This window comes from Triturus cristatus, chromosome 4_1 (assembly GCF_964204655.1).
Source record: "Triturus cristatus chromosome 4_1, aTriCri1.1, whole genome shotgun sequence".
NCBI lineage: Eukaryota > Metazoa > Chordata > Amphibia > Caudata > Salamandridae > Triturus > Triturus cristatus.
Window position 1 is genome coordinate 896,800,178 of NC_140585.1, and position 21,129 is coordinate 896,821,306.

General features: G+C 47.0%; 1 protein-coding gene across 2 annotated transcripts in view; it reads left to right on the forward strand.

Moving 5' to 3' along the window:
* Positions 1-21,129, forward strand: part of SND1 (staphylococcal nuclease and tudor domain containing 1) — a 2,043,911-nt gene that overhangs the window by 949,930 nt on the left and 1,072,852 nt on the right. For both annotated transcript variants that reach the window (XM_085653683.1, XM_085653684.1), the window contains exon 15: positions 5,675-5,816. In XM_085653683.1, the coding sequence (XP_085509809.1) occupies positions 5,675-5,816 (142 nt within the window). The remainder of the gene's footprint in view (positions 1-5,674; positions 5,817-21,129) is intronic.

The following is a 21,129-nucleotide window of genomic DNA, read 5'->3' on the forward strand; positions in this document are numbered from 1 at the left end:
CTTGATTCAGTGCAGTGCTTTGGAAGCCAATTCTGTAGTGATGAATGGGCTCTCTGCTCTAGTCTCCACTCAGTACAGGCCTACGCCTCTCACTGGTTTGGGACTCATGTTTTGAACTCTTTCGGGACCAGTGCTGTTGACCATGGCCCTGGAATACCAACGATTTAATAGTTAGTCAAAATTAATTTGATGTGTTCTATTTACTTATTTGAGTCAAGGCCACCTTTGCTTTCACAAACCAATTCACTGCTGTCCTTCTTAGCCACCCTCAACCGTGGATCCAGAGCAGTTACCAATGGTTGGGATTTAGGGGTTGCCATCCCTCAGTTTTTGCTCTTTGGTTGAATTTTTTTTATCTCTAATGGGGATTTTTCAGAATTGGTTACTTAAATATTTTGGCGCCGCACCTCTGGTCAGGTCCTACAAACATTTTCCAATTCATAGGAAATTTTGTCGGTAAGTAGTGATCAATCATCCCCTATGGACACAGCCAATACGGGTTTTCACATGGGCATGTCTGTTCCAAATGGCACATAAACTAAAAGCGATGGAAGAAAATGTGACCTTGGTAATTACTTGTGGAGGATCTTTTTCCTCTTACATCGTGATGTATTACCGTTACAAGTCAGTGAATTCATCCCTCGCCCTTTGTAGGAACTTTGTACTCCATTCCAAATCTAATATATTCAGAATGTTAATTCGCTCCTCACCCACCCCCTAGTCTATGTTGAAGCATATAAGACCACATGTAAATGGTACGTGTGAGCCAGTTGTGCATGTGTCCATCCCATGCATGTTTTCAGTGCCTGTCTCTTCTATTCCAGGCCTGACTGTAGCTGTATTGGGTCTCCATTGAGGAGACCCAGAATCACCCTCCTGCATGTTTAAAGCAGAGTTTGGATGTATTGAAGAAACCGTTCTACACATGCATTTTTTTCCTGCTGAAGGAATAGAACTAACTTGAGACATTGAATAGCCGGACCAGAAGGAGGTAGTGAAGGGCAGTAAAAGAGTGGTCGCTGGCCTCCTGTTGTATGTGTATTTTCGCCCTGGCTAAGCAGGGTCTGAAGGGGTGGGGGGGTAGTTGTCAATTAGGCTTCCACTTTAGTTCCACATCTACCACTGTGCCTTGTAAAGTATTCATGCCCCTAGGCCTTTCCTTTACTTGCTGCATCCAATCCGCAGACTAAAAGGTGGGCTCCCATCCCACAGTCTCATGTAGACTGACCTATATCCGTATCTGGGTTTAAATCACTGATATTTCGCAGTGACTGCTCCACATGTTGGAACCCAGGGAGCTATTGCACTGGCCTGTTGGGAGCTCCGGCAAAAATGTAAAAAAGTACCTTCTAGGGAGCTACTTAGCTATTGTATGACTTCCTAAGAAGTGTCATTGGTTGGCGAGACAGAACCAATATGTTTTTTGTCAGCTGCATAGATAACAAGTCGAATGAGACTTGTAAGTAAGAAGCTGCTTTTGAAGACTTGTTGGCCGAGAGTCATGGTTCACTTCCTGGTCTCGTCCATTGTCATTCTGGTGTGTTTGACCTTTACGTTATTTTAGCTCTGCCACCACCCACTTCATATAAGTCTGCAGCACCTTTCACTGAAAACTTGTTGTCATTTGTTACAGTGTTCGTGACATTGAGAGTGCAGGTGGGTGCTTTCTGATGAATGGGGCTGTAGTTGCCCCCACTGAACCAGTCCCCCTCTACAACAAGCACACAAATTAATCAAATGTGAGTATCACCGGCTTATTAGATATGCCTACCTCTTCCATCAACTTCCAATAATTCTGCATTAACTGGACCTGCTTGTAGTCCAACGATTCTTTGCATGCCCCACCTCTCCCAGTGCCTGCCTTCAGAATGGAAAACCACACAGGACATTGTATACCTAACGTTTCTCATTTAACAGGAGCTACTAATGGCTCACCGATTTTCTTAACTACATAAAATGTCCTTGTTACGTACAGTGCTTGCATCTGCCCTCACTCTGGCACAATGGATGGGATACTGGTCTCCATGTATCGGCACATTACAAGCTGGCGAATGCTAGGGACATTTTTGATGTGAAAATCTTTGTGCTACTACCGTGTCTACCTTGGCATCAGGGCACCGGAATCCAGTTTCAAGAAGGGTGCCCCCGCCAAAGCCTTCATATACTTCACTGATACATTTCGTTTGAGATCTATCTTGTGCACCCTGGTGGGACTGCTCCCGCTAGTTGTTTTCTCAAGTAGTACTCAAGACTAGCTGTTTGTTTGTGGCTTTTTACGTTTTCAACTCAGAGGAACATGGAATTGTAATTCTCGTCCTTCTTCGCAAAGGATGGCAACCATTTTTCTTGTGCTGGCTGCGTCAGTCACCGCTAAGATTCCCTTTTTTTCCTATGTTGTGGTTGGTTGTATTTGGGCATCCATGTACAATCGATGTACAATGTGAACGTTGACTGGGTGTGCTACTGGAACTCTTTTACTCTGGATACATTTCGTGGTATTTGTTTCAGTGTTAACTGCTTGCTTTTGCCAACATATCTAATGTATTCAATCCAGTCTTTAAAAGTCTCTGGTGGCTGATTACGGTTGTGGTCGCAGCTCCCATAACCAGTACTTCGCCAAAACATTTTTTAAGCCTTGTACGTGTGAACAATCAGATATAAACCATTTACTACAGTTGTGATGTCCCAAACAGAATCGTGTTTATGAAGCTTGGACAATCTTCAGTTCTGCCAATCTTGACTAAAATAGTAGACCTCTTCCCTGCTGCAGGGGTTGGTCGTGTGCAGTTGTGATTGAACTAGAATGACAACATGCTAGCCTGCTGTTGCAGTGGTACATTTGTATGTGAATAGAATTCAAATTTGCTTTCCTGCTACAGTGGAAAGTTGTACTCTGGTTAGTATAAAAGATCCGTGACACGCTGAAGTGCTACTTTTTTGTGGCTCGAAAACAAGACTTCTACCTTGCTGCAGTGATATCTCTGATCTGGATTCAGTACAATGCACTACTGCTGTACTACTTGTAATTAAATATTGCGATCTAAAATGTAAAACTGCTGCCCAGCTGCAGTTAAATTATGCTTTGAATGCATGGAAAAAAAGATTGCCACAGTGGTAAGTTGTGATGTTGTAGACTGCAAGCCTGCTAGAGTGTCAAATTATACAGCAGAATAGCTGCCCCGCTCCATTGGTAATTTAGTTACAGAAATAAGAAACTGCTCACCTTCAGTGGTAGAAAAGTGCCATTTTTGCATGTTATTTAGTCGGGTGTTGATGTGTTAAATGGTAGTGGCAGTTTCAGTCGATAACCTTTCAAGTATTGCCCGGCGGTAATCGCCTCTCATACCACTCGATAATTTACCAATGAAAGAGGCAGGCGCCGGAGACTGGAAGGCAGGAAACAAAGTTTTATTCCGTCTGAGCAGAACACATCAGATCAGACAGCAAGGTATCGTCACGAGGTGCTCTAACTGCATCTCTGAGACCTGGTCTCTTATACACAGGTTTATTACATATGGTACATTCTTGTTGAGGCTTTGATGTACGGGAAGACATTCCTTGGAACCCCCACTTCAAGCCCGTTCCCACACATATCTACAGTAGAAGTCCCCACCCCACCCACAGTAGGAGATGGCTATCACGCAGCTGGATATTCCGCCAATTCCCGGGGGTGTGTGCAACCGGCCGGGTCTCAGGGGGTAGGGGCTTTGATCCACCGTAATCCCTTTGATGTGGGGTGTTTCCCTTACAGTAGGAGCAATAAACTGCATCCGCAGGGCTAGGTGATGGCCTGGGATCGGTTCGGACAATGGGGCGCAGAGCAAGGGGGTTTATCAAAGAGGGGCATGACCATGTATGGGATGTCGGTCAGGTGTGGGATGTGGTCCCATGGCAGGGTCGCGCTGAATGAGAGGGTTTATGGCCCGTGTATGAGAGAGAGCGGGGGCGGCCGGCGCGCGGGGGATGCTCGCAGCGCCAGGGGAAAGCGCTGGCGATCGAGAATGAGCGGGGAGAGAGTGGGGTGCTTAAAATGGCGGCCGTGCATTCGCTGTGCGTGGCGCTGGGGAGAGGCAAGATGGCGCAGATAATGTTCAGTTTGCAAGCTAAATTTCCACAGATGTGCCTAGAAAAGGGTCTTTGTTTAGAGTTGTAGAAACTGCAGCTGATAAACAAAAAAAGACCACATGTCTCCAAAAAATGTATTTTGACTGAGTAAAAAAGGCGAACGGAGCCTATCTATGGAAGGCATTTCTGCTGGGTGCAGTGGTTGAATCGGAATCAAGAGGCTTTTGTGTGCCCATGTGGTTCTTCCGGAGTTTTTTTTTTCTTTGAATTTGCTGACTCTAGGTTTTGTTGTATGCTTGGTGGCAAGTTGCAGTTGATAACTAGAACAGCCAAGCGTACGTTGGATATTACTAGCTGGATCGTGTCGGGGGACCTGTGTGTAAGTCAGGTCACCAGAGAGTTGGTGAAAAACCGAAGGTGGATGTCAGCTGACTTGTAGTGTGCTTGGCAGGGTCACTTGCGAGAACAGCAGCGGTGCTTGTGGCTGTGAAGGGGTTCTTTCTGTGACACACTCGTAGCGCTGCTTTGATTTATACTTCGGTCTTATCGCAGCGCGTTGGCGTTTTCAGCAGTCGTGGCCATGCGGAACAAAATATTGTCATAACACAAATTTCACACAATGAAAATTCCAAACAGGCGATGGCTTGTTAAATTCTTATCCACTTAATGTGCATTAATTTTTTATACCCAGTGGCTTGTCTGAGAGGAAGCAATGCAATAATGAATTCAGCTCAGCTAAGATTTATTGGCCTTTGGAGCGGGTGAGCAGAGGAGAGCTTAGGCACACGTCCACAGTACTCGGTGCTCTGAAGTGGAGCCATTCTCAGAGCAGATGGCTTATAAAGCATCCCTGCTCGTGTTCCCACAGATTCATTGACGTTTACAGAAAGGACCAAGTGAAATGAGTAGATCCAAAGCTGTATCTCATCTTGCATTGTGCTTTGTTTGTTGTAGCTGTATGCACTTTCACTTTGGCTATGTTTTGAAAGAAGAAGTAATTGTGGTTGGAGCAATTTTCCAGCCGCAAACCATGGTCATGGCTCTCAAAAACTGAACATGCACTTCCCCTGCACCACCTGCAATCAGAAAGGCTTCAGGTGTCCATGAAGGAGAAGAACCATTGAAATCCACTCCTGTCCTCACCACTTTGTCTTCCGAAGAATTCCTTGGGTGCACTTGTGAACTGCACCTTGTGATTCCAAGCCCCTCTCTTCCTGGAAGTTGGCCAGCAAACCTCAAGTGTAATTGTTTCCAGCTGAAGCCTAAGGCATCCTTATTGGTTGACTTATTCTTCACGATTTGTTGAATGCCTATTTTATATTTAACTCTTCCCGAGTCCCGCTGTAAATGAGCCATGGCTGATGGAACTCACAACTCTTGAGTTTGGTTTGTCCCCAAAGCGCTGTCCTAACTTTTCCAGAAATTGAATTACTTGAAAAAATATTTAACTTAGTTGGTTGTGCATGTTCGTAGATAATCCAGTCCTAGCCAGTTTTAAGTGGTACAAGATATGATGCCGTATTTTGGAACTCAGACCAACATTATAATTGCCAGTTTTCAGTGCCCATTTTCATGACTGCCCTTTTCTGCCCTTTTTGTTCTTCTCCAGGACACTCAAAAAGCCAAGCAGTTTTTGCCATTCTTGCAGCGAGCTGGCCGTTCAGAAGCTGTGGTAGAGTATGTGTTCAGCGGATCCAGGCTCAAACTGTACATGCCAAAGGAGACGTGCCTCATCACCTTCCTGCTAGCTGGTGAGTGTGAGCTGCTGCTGCTTCTTCTGTCGTCTGCTGGCCAGACCTAGCTCTGTTATTTTGTTATTGGGCATTTGTAGAACGCACGGCTACTCTGAAGAGTGTCCAGGCGCTAAAAAGACCCCCATGACAGAACAGTGCACACAACGGCAGGTAGGCCTCATCTAGTGTTGGACTCTTGACATCTTTCCCAGGTTATTCCTTGTAATTAGCTGAAACTGGTGCTTACTGTTTCTATCTTATACCACAAGAAGCTAAAATGACTTACTTGCCCTGCTTTTTAGGTCGAAGCCTACTATCTGGTTTGCTAAAGACATCTTAGGGACATTCAGAAAGCTTCTCTGGGAATGCATTCTGCCCTTTGCTTCCCATTGGCTTTGGGGTTTGTAATTCACATTTTCTGGATTTCTGTTTGCTGGCTTTATATGTTGTAGGCTGTCCAGGGTGAGTGTGTCCCTCCCAAGAGCAAAGCCCTTTCCAACCAAATCCCCTTGTATTCTTCCACAAGTGCTCCTTTCTGTAAACAGGCCTGTAAATCTTGTTCTCATCTTGTAACATTTGCTCTGCATTCAAAAGAAGAGGTCAAATGTCAGGCTCTGTCTTCTGAGGGAGCTTGGTTTTTACTTTTCTACTTTGCATTTCAAAGTGAGGGGATTTATTTGATCTTGCTGAATACTAGAGGTAGGAGAGGGTTTTTTCTAGCGCACAACAGTTAAATGAACTTTGCAAGTATTTCAAGAATTAACGCACAACTGAAGCACATTGTTTAATTCTGAAGTGAGTTAGAAACAAATACTTTAATATGATCGAAAGAAATCGTTAGACTACGTGATGCCATTTCCACACATTATCAGTTGTGTGATGTTACTTTTATTCGCAAAACTGTCTGTGCAAATGTAATTATCTTTTAAGTTGAAAATGTGTGGTCTGTAATAGCAGTGTGCTAGCACACCATGCATACTCCAATCGATGCCTCATCACTTGACTCTGTACCACTCCATGCCTTTGCACTCTACTTTACAACACTCCACATCACTGCACTCTGCTCCACTCTATACCTCTCTACTATAAGCCAATGCACACTACACTACACCACTCCAGTCTAAGCCACTTCAATCTACTCTGCACAATTCTACTCTACACCGCTCTGAACCACTGCACTTTATTGCTTTGCACTCAATGCCAATACACACCATGCACTTTACTCTGTCACGCAACTTTACGCCCCTGCAATCCACTGTACGCCATTCTAATCTCTGCACCACCGCATTCTATACCACGGCACTATACACCTCTTTTCTCTACACCTTAACACTCTATACCACTGCACTTTACCCAATAACACTCCACTCTAGTCTGAAACAATTTGCTCTGCGCAACTACCCTCTGCGCCACTCCACCCCGCACCTCTGTACTCTACACCATACCACTGTACTGTTCGCCACTCTACGTCAGTGTACTCTACGACACTCTGCAACACTGCACTCTCCACCACTGAACTCGACACCACGCTACTCTGCACTACTACACTTATTGCCAATGCACTCTACGCTACTCTACATCACTGCACTCTATGCCACTCTACTCTGCATCATCGCACTCATTATCCCCTCTATGCCACTGCATTCTTTGCCAGTCTACCATACACCACTACACTCTGTGGCTCTACAGTCTAATATGCACCACTGTAATCTGCACCAATTTTTTGTATGCTGCTGAATTCTATGCCGCCGCTGCATGCACTGTATGCCACTCTATGCTGCACCACTGCATTCTATGCTATTGCATGCTGCGCCACTTCACTCTACGCCACTGTAAACTGCAACACTTCACTCTATGCCACTCTACTCTGCACTGCTGCACTTTACGCCACTGCACTCTGCATCACTCCTCTCTACGCCACTGCACTCTACATCACATTCTCTCTATACCACTGCACTCTGCAGCACTCCTCTCTACGCCACTAATTTCTACTCTGCACCAATCTATGCCCCTCTACTCTGCACCGCTGCACCACTGCACTCTACACCACTGCATGCAACACTCTAAGACATTGCAGTGTATGCCGCTGAATTCTACGCTACTGCACTCTGTTACTGCACACTACTACTGTACTCTGCAACACTGCACTCTCCACCCGTCCTTTTTTCTCTACTCCACTCTGTGCCACTCCAGGTCACGACACTGTGTGTCACTCTACTCTACCAGGCCCTACTCCACTCTTCACCACTCACCTCTATGCCACTAACTTTTAGCTTTGCTGAACAGCAACCACGCTGGTGTACAACCTGGCGAAAACACATTGGCAAAGCCAATAGCTCTTGCATAAGTGAGACCTATTGGCTTTGCTTCTTAAATGTTTCTTTAGTTTAGGTGAATTATTAGGCTATTGTGATATTCCTTATGGACACCTTCCCACAGATGATAAAAGGAATTAGGAAATATGTGACTTTTTAGTATATATGGGATCACAGATTGTACGCTGGGGGTTTATCACAATTCTGCACTTTTTGTAACAAATTATGATGCTGCCCATGCTTTGAACTACCTGAAAATATGTCCAAAACAGGTTTTTTAGAGCGTCTTTGACATGCTTTGGTCCTTTCAAATTCAAGAGATTATCAAAATCATAAGTATTTCATGCTTTAGTTAATAGGTATTACTTTGTGTGTGTTGTAATAGTTTGGAATGCCCAATATCTCGGTCTTATGTCCTGTGGAGACCACTTATGATTCTGCAAAAGCGTGATTTAATATTGGATTTCTAAATTGTACACTTCTTTAGGATCTCGTGCAAAAAGGAAAAAAATGTTTTTCATGTTTGAGACAGTAAATATTTGGAACAGTACGAGACATGAAATGAATACTCACTTTAGCAGTTAGGTGCAAAGAAGTAAATACTGCATAAAATGTACTGTCTGTGATGAGAACAGTGGATGAGCTCACAGACCAGCACTCATTATGTACTTTTCATTTAACTTACCCTCTTTTTTTTTTTTTTTTTTTAATTCGTGAACCAATAGATCCGCATGTACAATTTTCACCTGTAAACATTGCAGTACAGTTATTCCAATACATTTACCGATATTCGGCTACACCATCACATTCATTATTATTACATATCATCCTCCGAGTCATTGTCCTCTTCGGGGGTGGTACATATCTCTCCCCTCTTTACACTTTCCACTTCCCCCCCATATTCTACTCCATTTTTTGGGCATTTCCTATTGACAAATCTGGCCTTCTCTGCCACCATAGCAGCATCCATATCATTACTCCATTGCTCCGCCGCTGGTACATTTCCGGCCCCCCCACTTTTGTGCAATGTTCCTCTTGGCTATCATCATGCCTGTCGTTGCCCAGTGTCGTTCGGCGTGTGTAAGGTCCGTAGGCCCCCATACATTTAAAAGCCAGCACTTGGGCTCCATTGGGACTTGTTTCCCTATTACCTCTACAATGATCTCCAGTACTGTCTCCCAGTACAGTCTCAATTTTGGACAGTTCCACAATGTGTGATAGAAGGTGCCCACGTCCCTGCACTGACGCAGACAACTCGGGTCAGCGGATCTTCCCATCTTATGTAGAACTACCCTGGTGTAGTAAGACCTATGTGATATTTTGAACTGTACCAACCGTAATTTGGAGGAGATTGCCACCTCTTTAGGCGATGCCACAGTGTCTCGCCAGTCCGGGTCATCCATGTCTCCCACTTCTAACTGCCAAACCTCCCTGAGTCGGCCAAATGGGTCCTTTCAATTATTGATGATCTTTATGTATGTTAGTGAAGTTGCTCGCTTGTGTAAGTGGTCTGTAAGCAATCGGTCTTCTAGGGGTGACGACTCTGAGAGAATCTCGGCTGGAGGGAGGACTGCCTCTATGGCGTGTTTAATTTGCATATATCTAAACTGTTCCCTCTGGGCCATTTTGTATTGGTCTTGCAGATAGTCAAAACTGACCATTTTTCTACTACGCCAGAGGTCCCCCAGCCGGGAGATTCCGATTAGGTCCCAATTTCGAAACCCTTTGCTGTTACCCGATGTACCCAATCAGCCTGTATCCCATAGGGGCTTGTGTTGTGTGAATCTATCCGCCCACCCCAGGTGTCTGTTAACCGTATGCCATATACGAATCGTATGTTTCGCTGGGCACAAGAGGCTGCTGTTTCTACGGTGGGCATAGAGCGCTCTATTAACCCCACCAGCCCCCAGGGTCATCCTGTCCAAATGGTATGCGGGATCCGTGTCTGGAACATGCACCCATTGATTAATTACCGTGAGTTGCGAGGCCCAGTAATATGCCTTTGTCTGGCAGAGCTATCCCGCCGTCCTACCAGCTCCTCGTCAATTTGTGTCCAGCTATTCTGGCCGGCTTCCCGTCCCATAGAAGGGCTGTCACCTCTGAATTCACCGCTCTGAAGTATGTGCCGGGGACTGGGTATGGTGTGTTGTGTAGGACATATAGGAATCTGGGCAGTGCCATCTTAAAGAGGGCCGCTCTGCCCAGCAATGTAAGTGGTAGCGCCCTCCAATGTTTGGTGTCCCGTTTCAGTCTTTGCAGGGGGGGCTGTAAGTTGAGGGTAAAAAAGGAATCCTAGTCTGCAGTAATATGAATGCCCAAGTATTTAAAACTATCCCTGACTATCTGGACTTTACAGTCTCTCAGCAGACGTGTGGAGGGGGGGGGCTCCACACAGGATGTATAGTACCGATTTATCCCAGTTGATGGCATATCCTGATACTGAACCAATCACATCACAAATATTAAGAATTGCATGTAAAGATCGTGTAGGTGAGGCGATATATAACAATACATCGGCATAGAGGGATATACGATCCTCCCATTCCTCTCTCCACTTTAGTCCTCGTATCATAGGGTCCCACCTTATCCAAGTCGCCAATGGTTCTAGGGCCAATGCAAACTGCAGGGGCGATAATGGACAGCCCTGTCTCGTCCCTCTGCTCAGCATGATTTCCTTTGATATGTGACCATTCACTACTACATGCGGAGGGGGTCGGTGTAAAGTAAGCGCACCCATGAACAAAATTTTAGCCCGAATCCTAGGTGTTGGAGCACCGCAAACAGGAAGGCCCATTCTACCGAGTCAAAGGCCATCTTTGCATCCAGTGATAGGACTGCGGCGTCTTCCAGTATAGTGTGTTTTCTGCCCATTACGCCGTGCAGGCGTCTCAGATTTAATGCGGTGTTTCTGCCGGGCATGAAACCGGATTGGTCCGGATGAATCAGTTTGGAGAGGTATGGTGTAAGTCGCAGCGCCAGTGTTTTTGCTAATATTTTCCCCTCCGCGTTGATTAATGAGATTGGGCGGTACGATGAACATTTCTCCACTGGTTTGCCTGGTTTATGTATAGCGACGATAGTGGCTAGCCGTTGGTCTTTAGGGAGTGTCCCCATTTCCTGACTCGTCTCATACATACGCAACAAGTATGGGACAATCTTATCCGTTGTGCACTTATACAGTTCAATTGGAATACCATTGGGGCCCGTAGCCTTCCCAAATTGTATTTTAGTGATAGCTATTTTGAGTTTGTCTTTTGTCATGTCAGCTTCTAGTCTGTCAGCTTCTTGGGGTGATAGTCTGGGCATATGGATGTCTTTAAGAATAGCAAGTGCGTCCTGTACGGTTGTGGTATTTTTGGATGTATAAACTCGCTCATAGTGCCGTGCCAATGTGTCTACTATGAGTTGTGGGTCTGTTGTAATTTCACCCGTGTCCGTTTCAATCTGGGCCACCCATTTGTTTGATTTTTCCTTTTTGTCAAGCCATGCGATGAGCTTGCCTGCTTTATCTCCGGATTCGTAGATCCGTTGTTGGGTGGCCGTCATACCAGACACGGTAGCGTTTCGAAGGCTTTCCCGATATTCCTGTCTTTTTAGGCGTAGTGCCTGATTGACCCCCTCTGTAGGGTTAGCCATCTGTCGGGCTTCCAACTGTTCTATCTCATGCTCCATTTTTTCTATATCTTGTTTCACCCCTTTTTCATGCCCCTCAATTTGCGATATAGCATGCCCTCTTATGACTGGCTTGTATTTACCCTCTTTTGTTGCCTTTTTTTTTTTTCATTGTGGAATAACATTGACATATAACAATGTACTTCTTGCGGCTGTGGTGGTGGATATGGATTGATAAATCTACCCCTTGCTGTTTCTTTTTCATTTGAATGATTGCTGTAGAAAAAGACATGGGGCGCTCCCCTGCTATCAATATTTGTTTTATTTAGTATTATTTGGAGGCGCAGTATGAGAATGTGAATAAAAGTAATTTTTGCAGCGTGAATCTTTCTGGATTCACTATGCTGTGCATTATTCCGCGATCTTGTGGTTGGGTCCGGATTCGTAGTCTTTTCTTTGTTTTTTTTTTTTTTTTTGTAGCCCAGGTGGGCGTCGACGTACACCATTTGGTGCACCTCCCGTGACGTCGTCGTGCTTCCTGCGGAAGTCCCACCTTTGGGGCGCCATCTTCAGATTCTTTTTTCCGCCGTTGGGTCTGGATCGTCATCGGGAAGCTCCAGAATTACACTCGAAGGAAGAAGGAAGAAAAGCGAGTTTCGTCGATAGAAACGCTAGAAGATATCAGGAAAGGAAAAGATTTCATCAGGAGCGCGAAGAAAGGAGGACCAGCGCCCTTTTTCTTCGACGGCCTTGGAGAATGCACGCTCAGAGACCCTGAGCGCAATGGACAAGACGCCATTCAAGTTCTGCCCAAACTGCCACCACAAGTTCGCGCAGAGAGACCAGCATCCGGTCTGCAACCTCTGCCTACCGGTCGATCACCAGAGTATCGACTGCAACGCCTGCTCAGCCTTCGCGCCGAAGACACTCAGGGTGAGAGAGCGGCAGAGAAGGGCCAACGCCAGCATGGACGGCAAGGGGAAGCCCCCGACGCTCTACGCTCTGGGCCTCTCCTCAGACGACGAGGACAACGTCGCCGAGACAGCCGAAAACTTCACGGTCGTAGAGACCGACAAGAAAAAAGAAGACGAGGTAAGAGAATCGTCGAGCGCAAAACAAAAAGTACCTCGACAACACGAGGGTGACTCGAGAAAATCTGAGTCAAAGTCCACGAAGGGAGCCCCGGCGCCGAAAACTTCGACGTCCAAAGGGGGAACCACGGACAAGAGGCCGAGCGGATCCTTAGATAAGGACTCCCCGGTGCCGAAAGACGCCGAAAGGCAAGGGTCGTCGAAAGCATCCCATGAAACGGGCCGATCGACGCAGAAAGGTTCGACGTCGACGCAAGGTTCATCGAAAAGACCCGCGGTCGACGCCGAAAGCATCTCCGAGATGGAGAAGAAGAAGAGGCGGCTCGAGGCCGAAATGGAGAACATCCTTCAAAGAAAGAAGGAGTTCGACGCCAGAATGAAGGAATTCAAGATTCCAACGGTTCCATCGGCGGACGTCGAGGAGGTCGGAGACGAGTTCGACGCCGAAGGGCTGACAAGGGAACTCGAAGAGGAAGAAGAGCCCTATTATGAGGAAGAAGCCGAGGAAGAAGACCAATGGTCGTTCTACGAATCGGCGGCATCTACCAGCAACGACGTCGAATGGCACGATCTCGACACCGAAAACCCGGAAGAGCCCGTGGACACGTACCCTTCGAGGCCTTCGCCACCCGACGACATCGGGGTCTACAATATGGTGGTCAGGAGCGCAGCAATGGCCTTCGGCGTCAAACTCGACGAGGAGAAACCGAAAGCAGATTTTCTCGTCGAGACACTGCTCCCCATCCAGACAAGGAGCCAGTTCCTCCCCATGCTACAAAGCGTGATGAATCAGGGGAGAGAAGCCTTCAAGGAACCTGCAACCTGCCGGTCGATCACGCCCAGGACAGAGAAGAAATATAAGCACTCCTCCCTGGACCCCCCTTACATCAAGGGTAGCGTGACCGCGGACTCCATCATAGCCTCCACGGCCAGGAGAAGGGCCAACGTACCAGCAACTTCGGGCCCACCCCCGGATAAGGAGAGAAGGAGGATTGACCTCACAGGAAGAAAGGTCGAGAGGAACGCCGCAATGCACTGGCGCATGGCGAATTCAAATGCACTCCTCAATAGACACCAGTACCAGCACTGGGATGAGATGGGGGAGTTAGTAAAGCACCTCCCCGAAGAATTCCGGCAGAGAGCCTCTCACCTGATAGATGAAGGCAAAAACATCGCCAACTCCTGTATAAAGACGGCGTTGGATGGGGCAGAGACCTCAGCAAGACTCATGGCCATAGGGGTCACAGAGAGGAGGCATGCATGGCTAAGAATCTCGGGATTCAAGCCGGAAGTGCAGAACAACATCCTTGGCACCCCCTTCAATGGAGAGACACTGTTCGGAGCAACAGTGGACGACAAGCTCACCCAGCTGAAAAAAGAAAACGAGACGGCCAGGTCCATGGGGGCCCTACAGCTGAGGGGAATGAGGCGAGGAAATCCCTTGAGAAGACCCTACGGTAGGGGAGGAAGCCGGCAGGGGACGTCGCACCAGGCGTTCCAACAAAGTCAGCAGGGTGAAGGTCACGGACAAGGTCAACAGAAGCAAACCTGGCAATATCAACCTCGGGGCCAGTCCTTTCGCGGGAGAGGGAACGGACGTGGCCAAAGGAGGAGAGGGGGCGAACAGCCCTCGACAAAGTGACTCAGCACGCAAGAGGACGCCTACCCTCGTCAGGACCCCAAGGGTGAGGCGCAAAAAAGTGTCATCAGGGGGAAGAGAAAATTCAAGAGCCTACGAGCATACGACACCAGTAGGCGGAAGACTGAGGTTCTACCTTCAGGAGTGGCGGCGTATAACCACAGACAAGTGGATACGGAACGTTGTGCAGTACGGGTACTGCGTAGATTTGGAGAAAAGACCTCCAAACAGGAAAGCAAGGGGAAGACTGAGATCGGCCCAAGAACTGGCAATACTCAGAGAAGAAACGCGGAAACTCCTGCAAAAGGGAGCCATAGAGACAGTGCCGTTCAGAGAACGCAACAAAGGGGTCTACTCAAACTACTTCGTGGTTCCGAAGGTAGACGGAGACCTCAGACCCATACTAGACCTCCGTTACCTAAACAAGTTCATCAGAACGCAAAGGTTCAAAATGACTTCACTGCAGGAGGTTCTACCACAGATAAGGGAAGGGGACTTCATGGTCACCGTGGACCTCAAGGATGCCTATCTTCACATCCCAATAAACAGAAGGCACAAGGGCCTTCTAAGATTCAACATCGAACAAGAACACTACCAGTTCACGACCCTGGCCTTCGGATTAAAATCAGCACCAAGGGTCTTTACAAAATGCCTGTCGGCGGTAGCGGCGCACCTACGAAGGCAGGGAATACATGTCTACCCCTACTTGGACGACTGGCTGGTCAAGGCATACTCACGCGGAAAGTGCGAGAGGCACGCAAAACGCATAACAGACACCCTCACAAAACTGGGATTCTCGATCCACTGGGGAAAATCATCGATGGAACCAGAGCAGGTGAAGATTTTCCTGGGGGCAAGGATCAACTCCCGCAACAGTACAGTAGTGCCCAGCGAGAGGAGGACAGAGGCTCTACTGAAGGAGGCGAAGCTCTACCAGAAGGGGCGAGCTCTGACAGTGAGGGCTGTGAGCAAGATGATGGGGATGATGGCGTCCTGTATCCAGCTGGTGCCGAATGTGCGCCTGCACATGAGACCATTCCAGGAATGGCTGCAACAACAATGGTCACAAGCAAACGGAAGCTGGGAGGATCTAGTGGTTGTTACGCACGCAGTGCAGGAGGAGATAACTTGGTGGAACAGAGGCAACATTACAGCAGGGAGAAGCCTGACACCACCAATCCCAACAGTGACCATTACCACGGACGCATCGCAGAAGGGATGGGGAGCGCACATGGACAACCTCAGAGTGAGGGGTCTATGGGCCCCAGCAGATGCGGTCCGCCATATCAACTACCTCGAGTTGAAAACAATCCTGCTAGCCCTGAAGGCATTCCAGAGGCACCTGTTCAACAAGAGGGTGTTGGTCCAAACAGACAACACCACGGCGATGTTCTACATCAACAAACAAGGGGGGACACAGTCGTTCCCACTCTCATCCCTAGCCCAGGAGATTTGGAGATGGGCCATACCTCTCAGGATAGATCTACTGGCTATTCACCTACCGGGGAAGGACAATGTGGAGGCAGACTGGCTAAGCAGGCAGACCTCAGCATCACACGAGTGGGAGCTCAATGGCCAGGAAACTGAGAAACTCTTCCGGAGATTGGGGACTCCCACAATAGACCTGTTTGCAACACGCCGCAATGCAAAATGCCAAAGCTTCGCGTCCAGGCAACCAGATCAGCAATCCAAGGGAAATGCCCTATGGATAAGCTGGTCGAGGACATTTGCCTACGCCTTTCCACCGATACCCCTGTTGCACAGAGTGCTCGACAAGTGCAGAACCAGCAACATGACCCTGATTCTGGTGGCTCCGCAGTGGGCGAGACAGACATGGTTCTCACAAATTCAAGAAATGGCACAAGGCGACCCACACAGGTTCGAGAGGAGGAAGGACCTGCTCTCAATGCAAAACGGAGAGGTCCTGCACCCAGAGCCAGAGACCCTCAACCTGGCGGCATGGCTCCTGAAGACATAGAGTTCGCGCACCTAAGATTGCCGCCGAGCACGATGCGAGTGCTACGGGAGGCGAGGAAACCAACTACACGAAAATGCTACAGCGCAAAATGGAAGAGGTTCACTGTGTGGTGCCGGAAAAAGGGCCTGCAAAACAGAATGACAAGAGACTCAACAGTACTGAGGTACCTCACACACCTTCTAGAGAGTAACCTCTGCTCGAGCTCACTAAGGGTACACCTGGCGGCCATCGTGGCCTACACCAGAGGTGAAAAAGGTGGAAGTTTCTTCAGCTCGCAGGTGGTGAGGAGATTCATGGAAGGAGCCAAAAGGATGGCCCCCCCGAAAAGGTTGCCGCCGCCGGCATGGAATCTGAATGTGGTCCTGACGGAGCTCATGAAGGCACCGTTTGAACCCATTCACAAGGCCACACTGCAGATGTTGACTATGAAAACAGCCTTTCTGGTGGCCATAACCTCACTACGCAGGGTGAGCGAGCTTCAAGCACTAACGCTGCAGGAATTCTACATTCAGATTCACAAAGATAGAATAGTCCTGAGAACGGACCCACACTTCATGCCAAAGGTAGTGTCGGCGTTCCACATAAATCAGGCTATCCAGATACCAAGTTTCTTCCAAAACCCGACTACAAACGCAGAAAAGGCACTGCACACCCTCGATGCCAGAAGAGCGGTGATGCACTACATTGAGAGAACCAAGGAACTCAGGAAGTCGAAACAGCTGTTTGTGTCCTTTGCTACTAGCTTCATGGGTAGACCAGTGACTAAGGGCACCATCGCAAGGTGGATTGCCCTCACTATTCAATTCTGCCACAAACAGGCTGGACAGGAACTAGCGGAGGGGCCGCAGGCTCACTCCACAAGGAAGAAAGGGGCCACCGTGGCCTTCCTGGCGAACACGCCCATCCAGGACATATGCCTCGCGGCAACTTGGGCATCTGTGCACACGTTCACGAAACACTACTGCGTGGACATTCAGATGAACAAGGAGGCACAGGTTGGACAGAAGGTGCTTCAGCACATTTTCAACGACCAACGCTCATCTACCACCCAGCCGCCACAGAACTAGGAAAACCGCTACAAAATCGATGCACAGCATAGTGAATCCAGAAAGATTCACGCTGCAAAACGAATAGTTTCTTACCTGTCGGTGTAGTTTTGCAGCTTGAAGATCTTTCTGGATTCACTAGCGAACCCACCCACCTCCGCCAGGAAGATGAGGCTGGAGGAAGAGGGGGTAAAATGGAAAAGATCAAAGAAATACAAACATACAGATAAAGGAACAAGAAGGATTAATCAATCGCCTAGGGTTGAAAAAAAAAAAAAAAAAAAAAAAAGAGGAAAGGAAAAAAGAACCCGAAGATGGCGCCCCAAAGGTGGGACTTCCGCAGGAAGCACGACGACGTCACGGGAGGTGCACCAAATGGTGTACGTCGACGCCCACCTGGGCTACAAAAAAAAAAACAAAGAAAAGACTACGAATCCGGACCCAACCACAAGATCGCGGAATAATGCACAGCATAGTGAATCCAGAAAGATCTTCAAGCTGCAAAACTACACCGACAGGTAAGAAACTATTCGATTTTATGGCTTGCTGATTTGCACCTATGTCGCCCCAGTGCCAACAAAACTATACACACGCTGATTAATACAAACAATCTGGTATCCTGGAAGCTGAGCAGGGACCTGCATAGCGCAACAACAGTGGGGATGAGTAGCTTCTTAGCAACATGCTACCTGCTTACACCAGGTAGTTATTTCATAGAGTCGGTCTTGCCATCCTGTTTGTATTGACGGCTTCATACAAGGCTTTGCTTTCTGTGCCAAAATTGAGAATCTCAACAAGAACAATAATGACTAATGGTTTTGTAGACGGAGGCTGCTATATATAGTGCAGACCAAAAGGTGTGACTATTGTTATGATCATAAAATAAATTAAGAAAAAATGCCTGCTGAGCATCCCTTTTGTGTAACAAACACTATAGTGCCTGTTTGCCATGGGTACACTCTTGGGAAACCAGTGCTCACATGTAATGTGATATGTCTCAGAAGGTTGATAGGATCTATTCCCTTAATCCTGAAGCGCCCCCACCTACGGATACAAAGACGTCTGAAAAGTCTTGTGATATATATGTTCTGTAGCATTAATAACCTAAAAGGATTACACCTTCCGTAATGCACTGGCCTGGTTGTCTACTGGGATACGAGAACCAGAACGTGGTGTTTACATCCCTTTCTGATGCCTTGCAGTTGGGAGCTCCAACTTCTGCACTGCACTGTTTAGGTTCACTTGAAACCCTGGGGCTAGAATCTCCACCAACATCTATTTGAACTCTGCATCTCTGAATACTTCCTGAGGCAGTACCTGGTTAGACCCAGGACTGTAGGAGGGTGGCCACCCTCCAGGCTCGGTGCACAGTTGCTGTAACAGAGTTGGTGTTTGAAGTTCAAACCAGTTCCTAACACTAATATTTAGATTTTTCATTATTGTAAGTCAAGGTAAGTGCTGCCCCTTTGTAGATGTGTTATGGTTTCTCCCACCACCATTTACCTATGGCACCTTTGTGTTTTTCCTGCTCACTTGACTTCATTCCCAGTCTTATTAAAGACTGGGATTTGCAGGGTTTACATCACATCCACATCCTACGTTGTTGCTTGTATCTTTCCACACAGTTGTGAAGGCAATGCTTTTCGCCTCCAGTCTCTGCTCCTTGTGGAATAACCCAGTTGCTAGCCATCCTATTTTTTACTCTGAACAGTCTGACATTGTAGTGTTTCGTAAGCACTCCCTTCTGGTTTGGTCTACGTTCCTGTAGGTCTGGGTTCCAGATTAATTTTAGCTGTGTTGAGTTAACACTTTCTGTTCCTTCTAATTCCTTTGCATCTCCCTGCTTAACTCATTGGTCCCAATTTCTCCACATTTTCTAACCAAGTGTTTCTCTGGTGTTTGTCTTTCTTGTTGTGTGTTTGGGTTTTCTCATTTAGTTTGATTACTTGCTTGTTCTTCATGTTGGTGTTCTTTTTCTGTATCCATGATACTTTTATGCAGTGCACTGACCCATCCATATCTCCTCCAGTCGCTGCTCAGGCTCTTATTCCCCGCTCTAGTTGCATTAGTACGATTCCTGCGTTGCTGTTTATAGTTTTAGTTTATCTAGTGTTCTACTAATCTGGACAAGGGTGTTTTCCTTGCGCACCCTGACCCCCATAGACTTGTTGAGTCAGTGTTTGAGATTAAATGCTGTGGAATTATACATACTGCTTCCTGGTGCCTGATAACTCCCACGGGACAAACATAATTTACTTGGATATGTTCTGCAAGTCTAGTACTACATGTGTCTGGTGTAGGTTAGTCCTTTATATTAATGGAAGTATTTATAGCTCCCTGGCCCCAACTTCTGAAAGTGGCCTTTAACCTGCAGCTGACTAAATAAGGTGGCCCACACTAACAGGTGATTGCTCAACTGCAAAGCGTGACCACCAGGGCCAAGCTGTTTCGTAGTACTGAGGTTAGTAATTGGTACAGCCTAGCTGTGAAACAAAGCTCACTTATTTAGCACCAGTTTTTGATGGGTGTGTATACCTTTCCAAATGAAACTATGCATCTCCTTCTTGAGTTTTCGATGCACTTGTGTTTGCAGCATTTGACTGTAGGCCTTATTGTGTTTATGCTTTTGAATATAGATGTTTTATACGGAGGACTGGAAAGAGGTCTAATGAGGCAAGTATGGGGAATGTAAATTGTGAGGAAGTGAGTTCAGGCAAATCTTCACTTGAAGTGTAGACAATATATTGTACTTATAGCAGTGTGTGGCGAATCTGGGGTTAAGATCACAGATGTGGGTGATTATAAATGTTTGAAGCAATAGACGTTCAAGTGTTGATTTTTAGAGGTAGCACGGTGACTGAGTGCTGTGACCCAGAGTGGTCTTTTTAAAGGGTTGAGCAGTTTTGAAAGGGATGTGGGTGTGGGGAAAGGTAAGATTTGACATTAGGAAACCAAGGAGTAGTCTTGATCTTTGCCAGCCATAGGATCCATCCTGTTTCTTTGCTGTTGCTTGCCTTTTTTACGGTAATTGTAGTGTACCAGTATGCTCAGCTTATTAGTATTGCAATGCAGTGTTCTACTGTTGAGTGATATTTACCTTTTCAACCTCGCGTCCAGTAATTTAAGCACAAACACATTGTGTTTTATGTACCATTAGAGGCAGGATACTTAATAAAGCTGCAGGCTGGTGTCTTCTCTTCAGTAATCACTATGGTGAGAAGGCTTGCTGGGTAAACTCTTCTTGTTTTCACTTTATGTGCATTCAATATTTCTGTGCCATACTAATATTCTGTAGGTTCCCCACTTCTTGCAGCACCTGCTGGGGAAGCCAGAAACTAGGAGCATCCCTTGAGCATAGAGGTGGCCTGGAGGGCACAGGTGGCACCAGTGATCACAGAAAGGACAGCACTAACGGGCGGGGGTGTCTATCTCGCTACTCTCATTCTTGTCCGCACCACCTGTCGCTAGATCCTTATTCTTCAGGAAGGATCTGAAAGCCTTTTTGCATCGTTCTCATCTGTTTCCACCCAAGGCTTGTCAATGTAAATAAATCCATTAAAGGACGAGTTTCTGTCAGTGACCTTTTAGTCAGGCATGGGACGCTTTTGTTCTTAAAACCTGATGACATGCAGAAATGAGCAGTGTGCAAA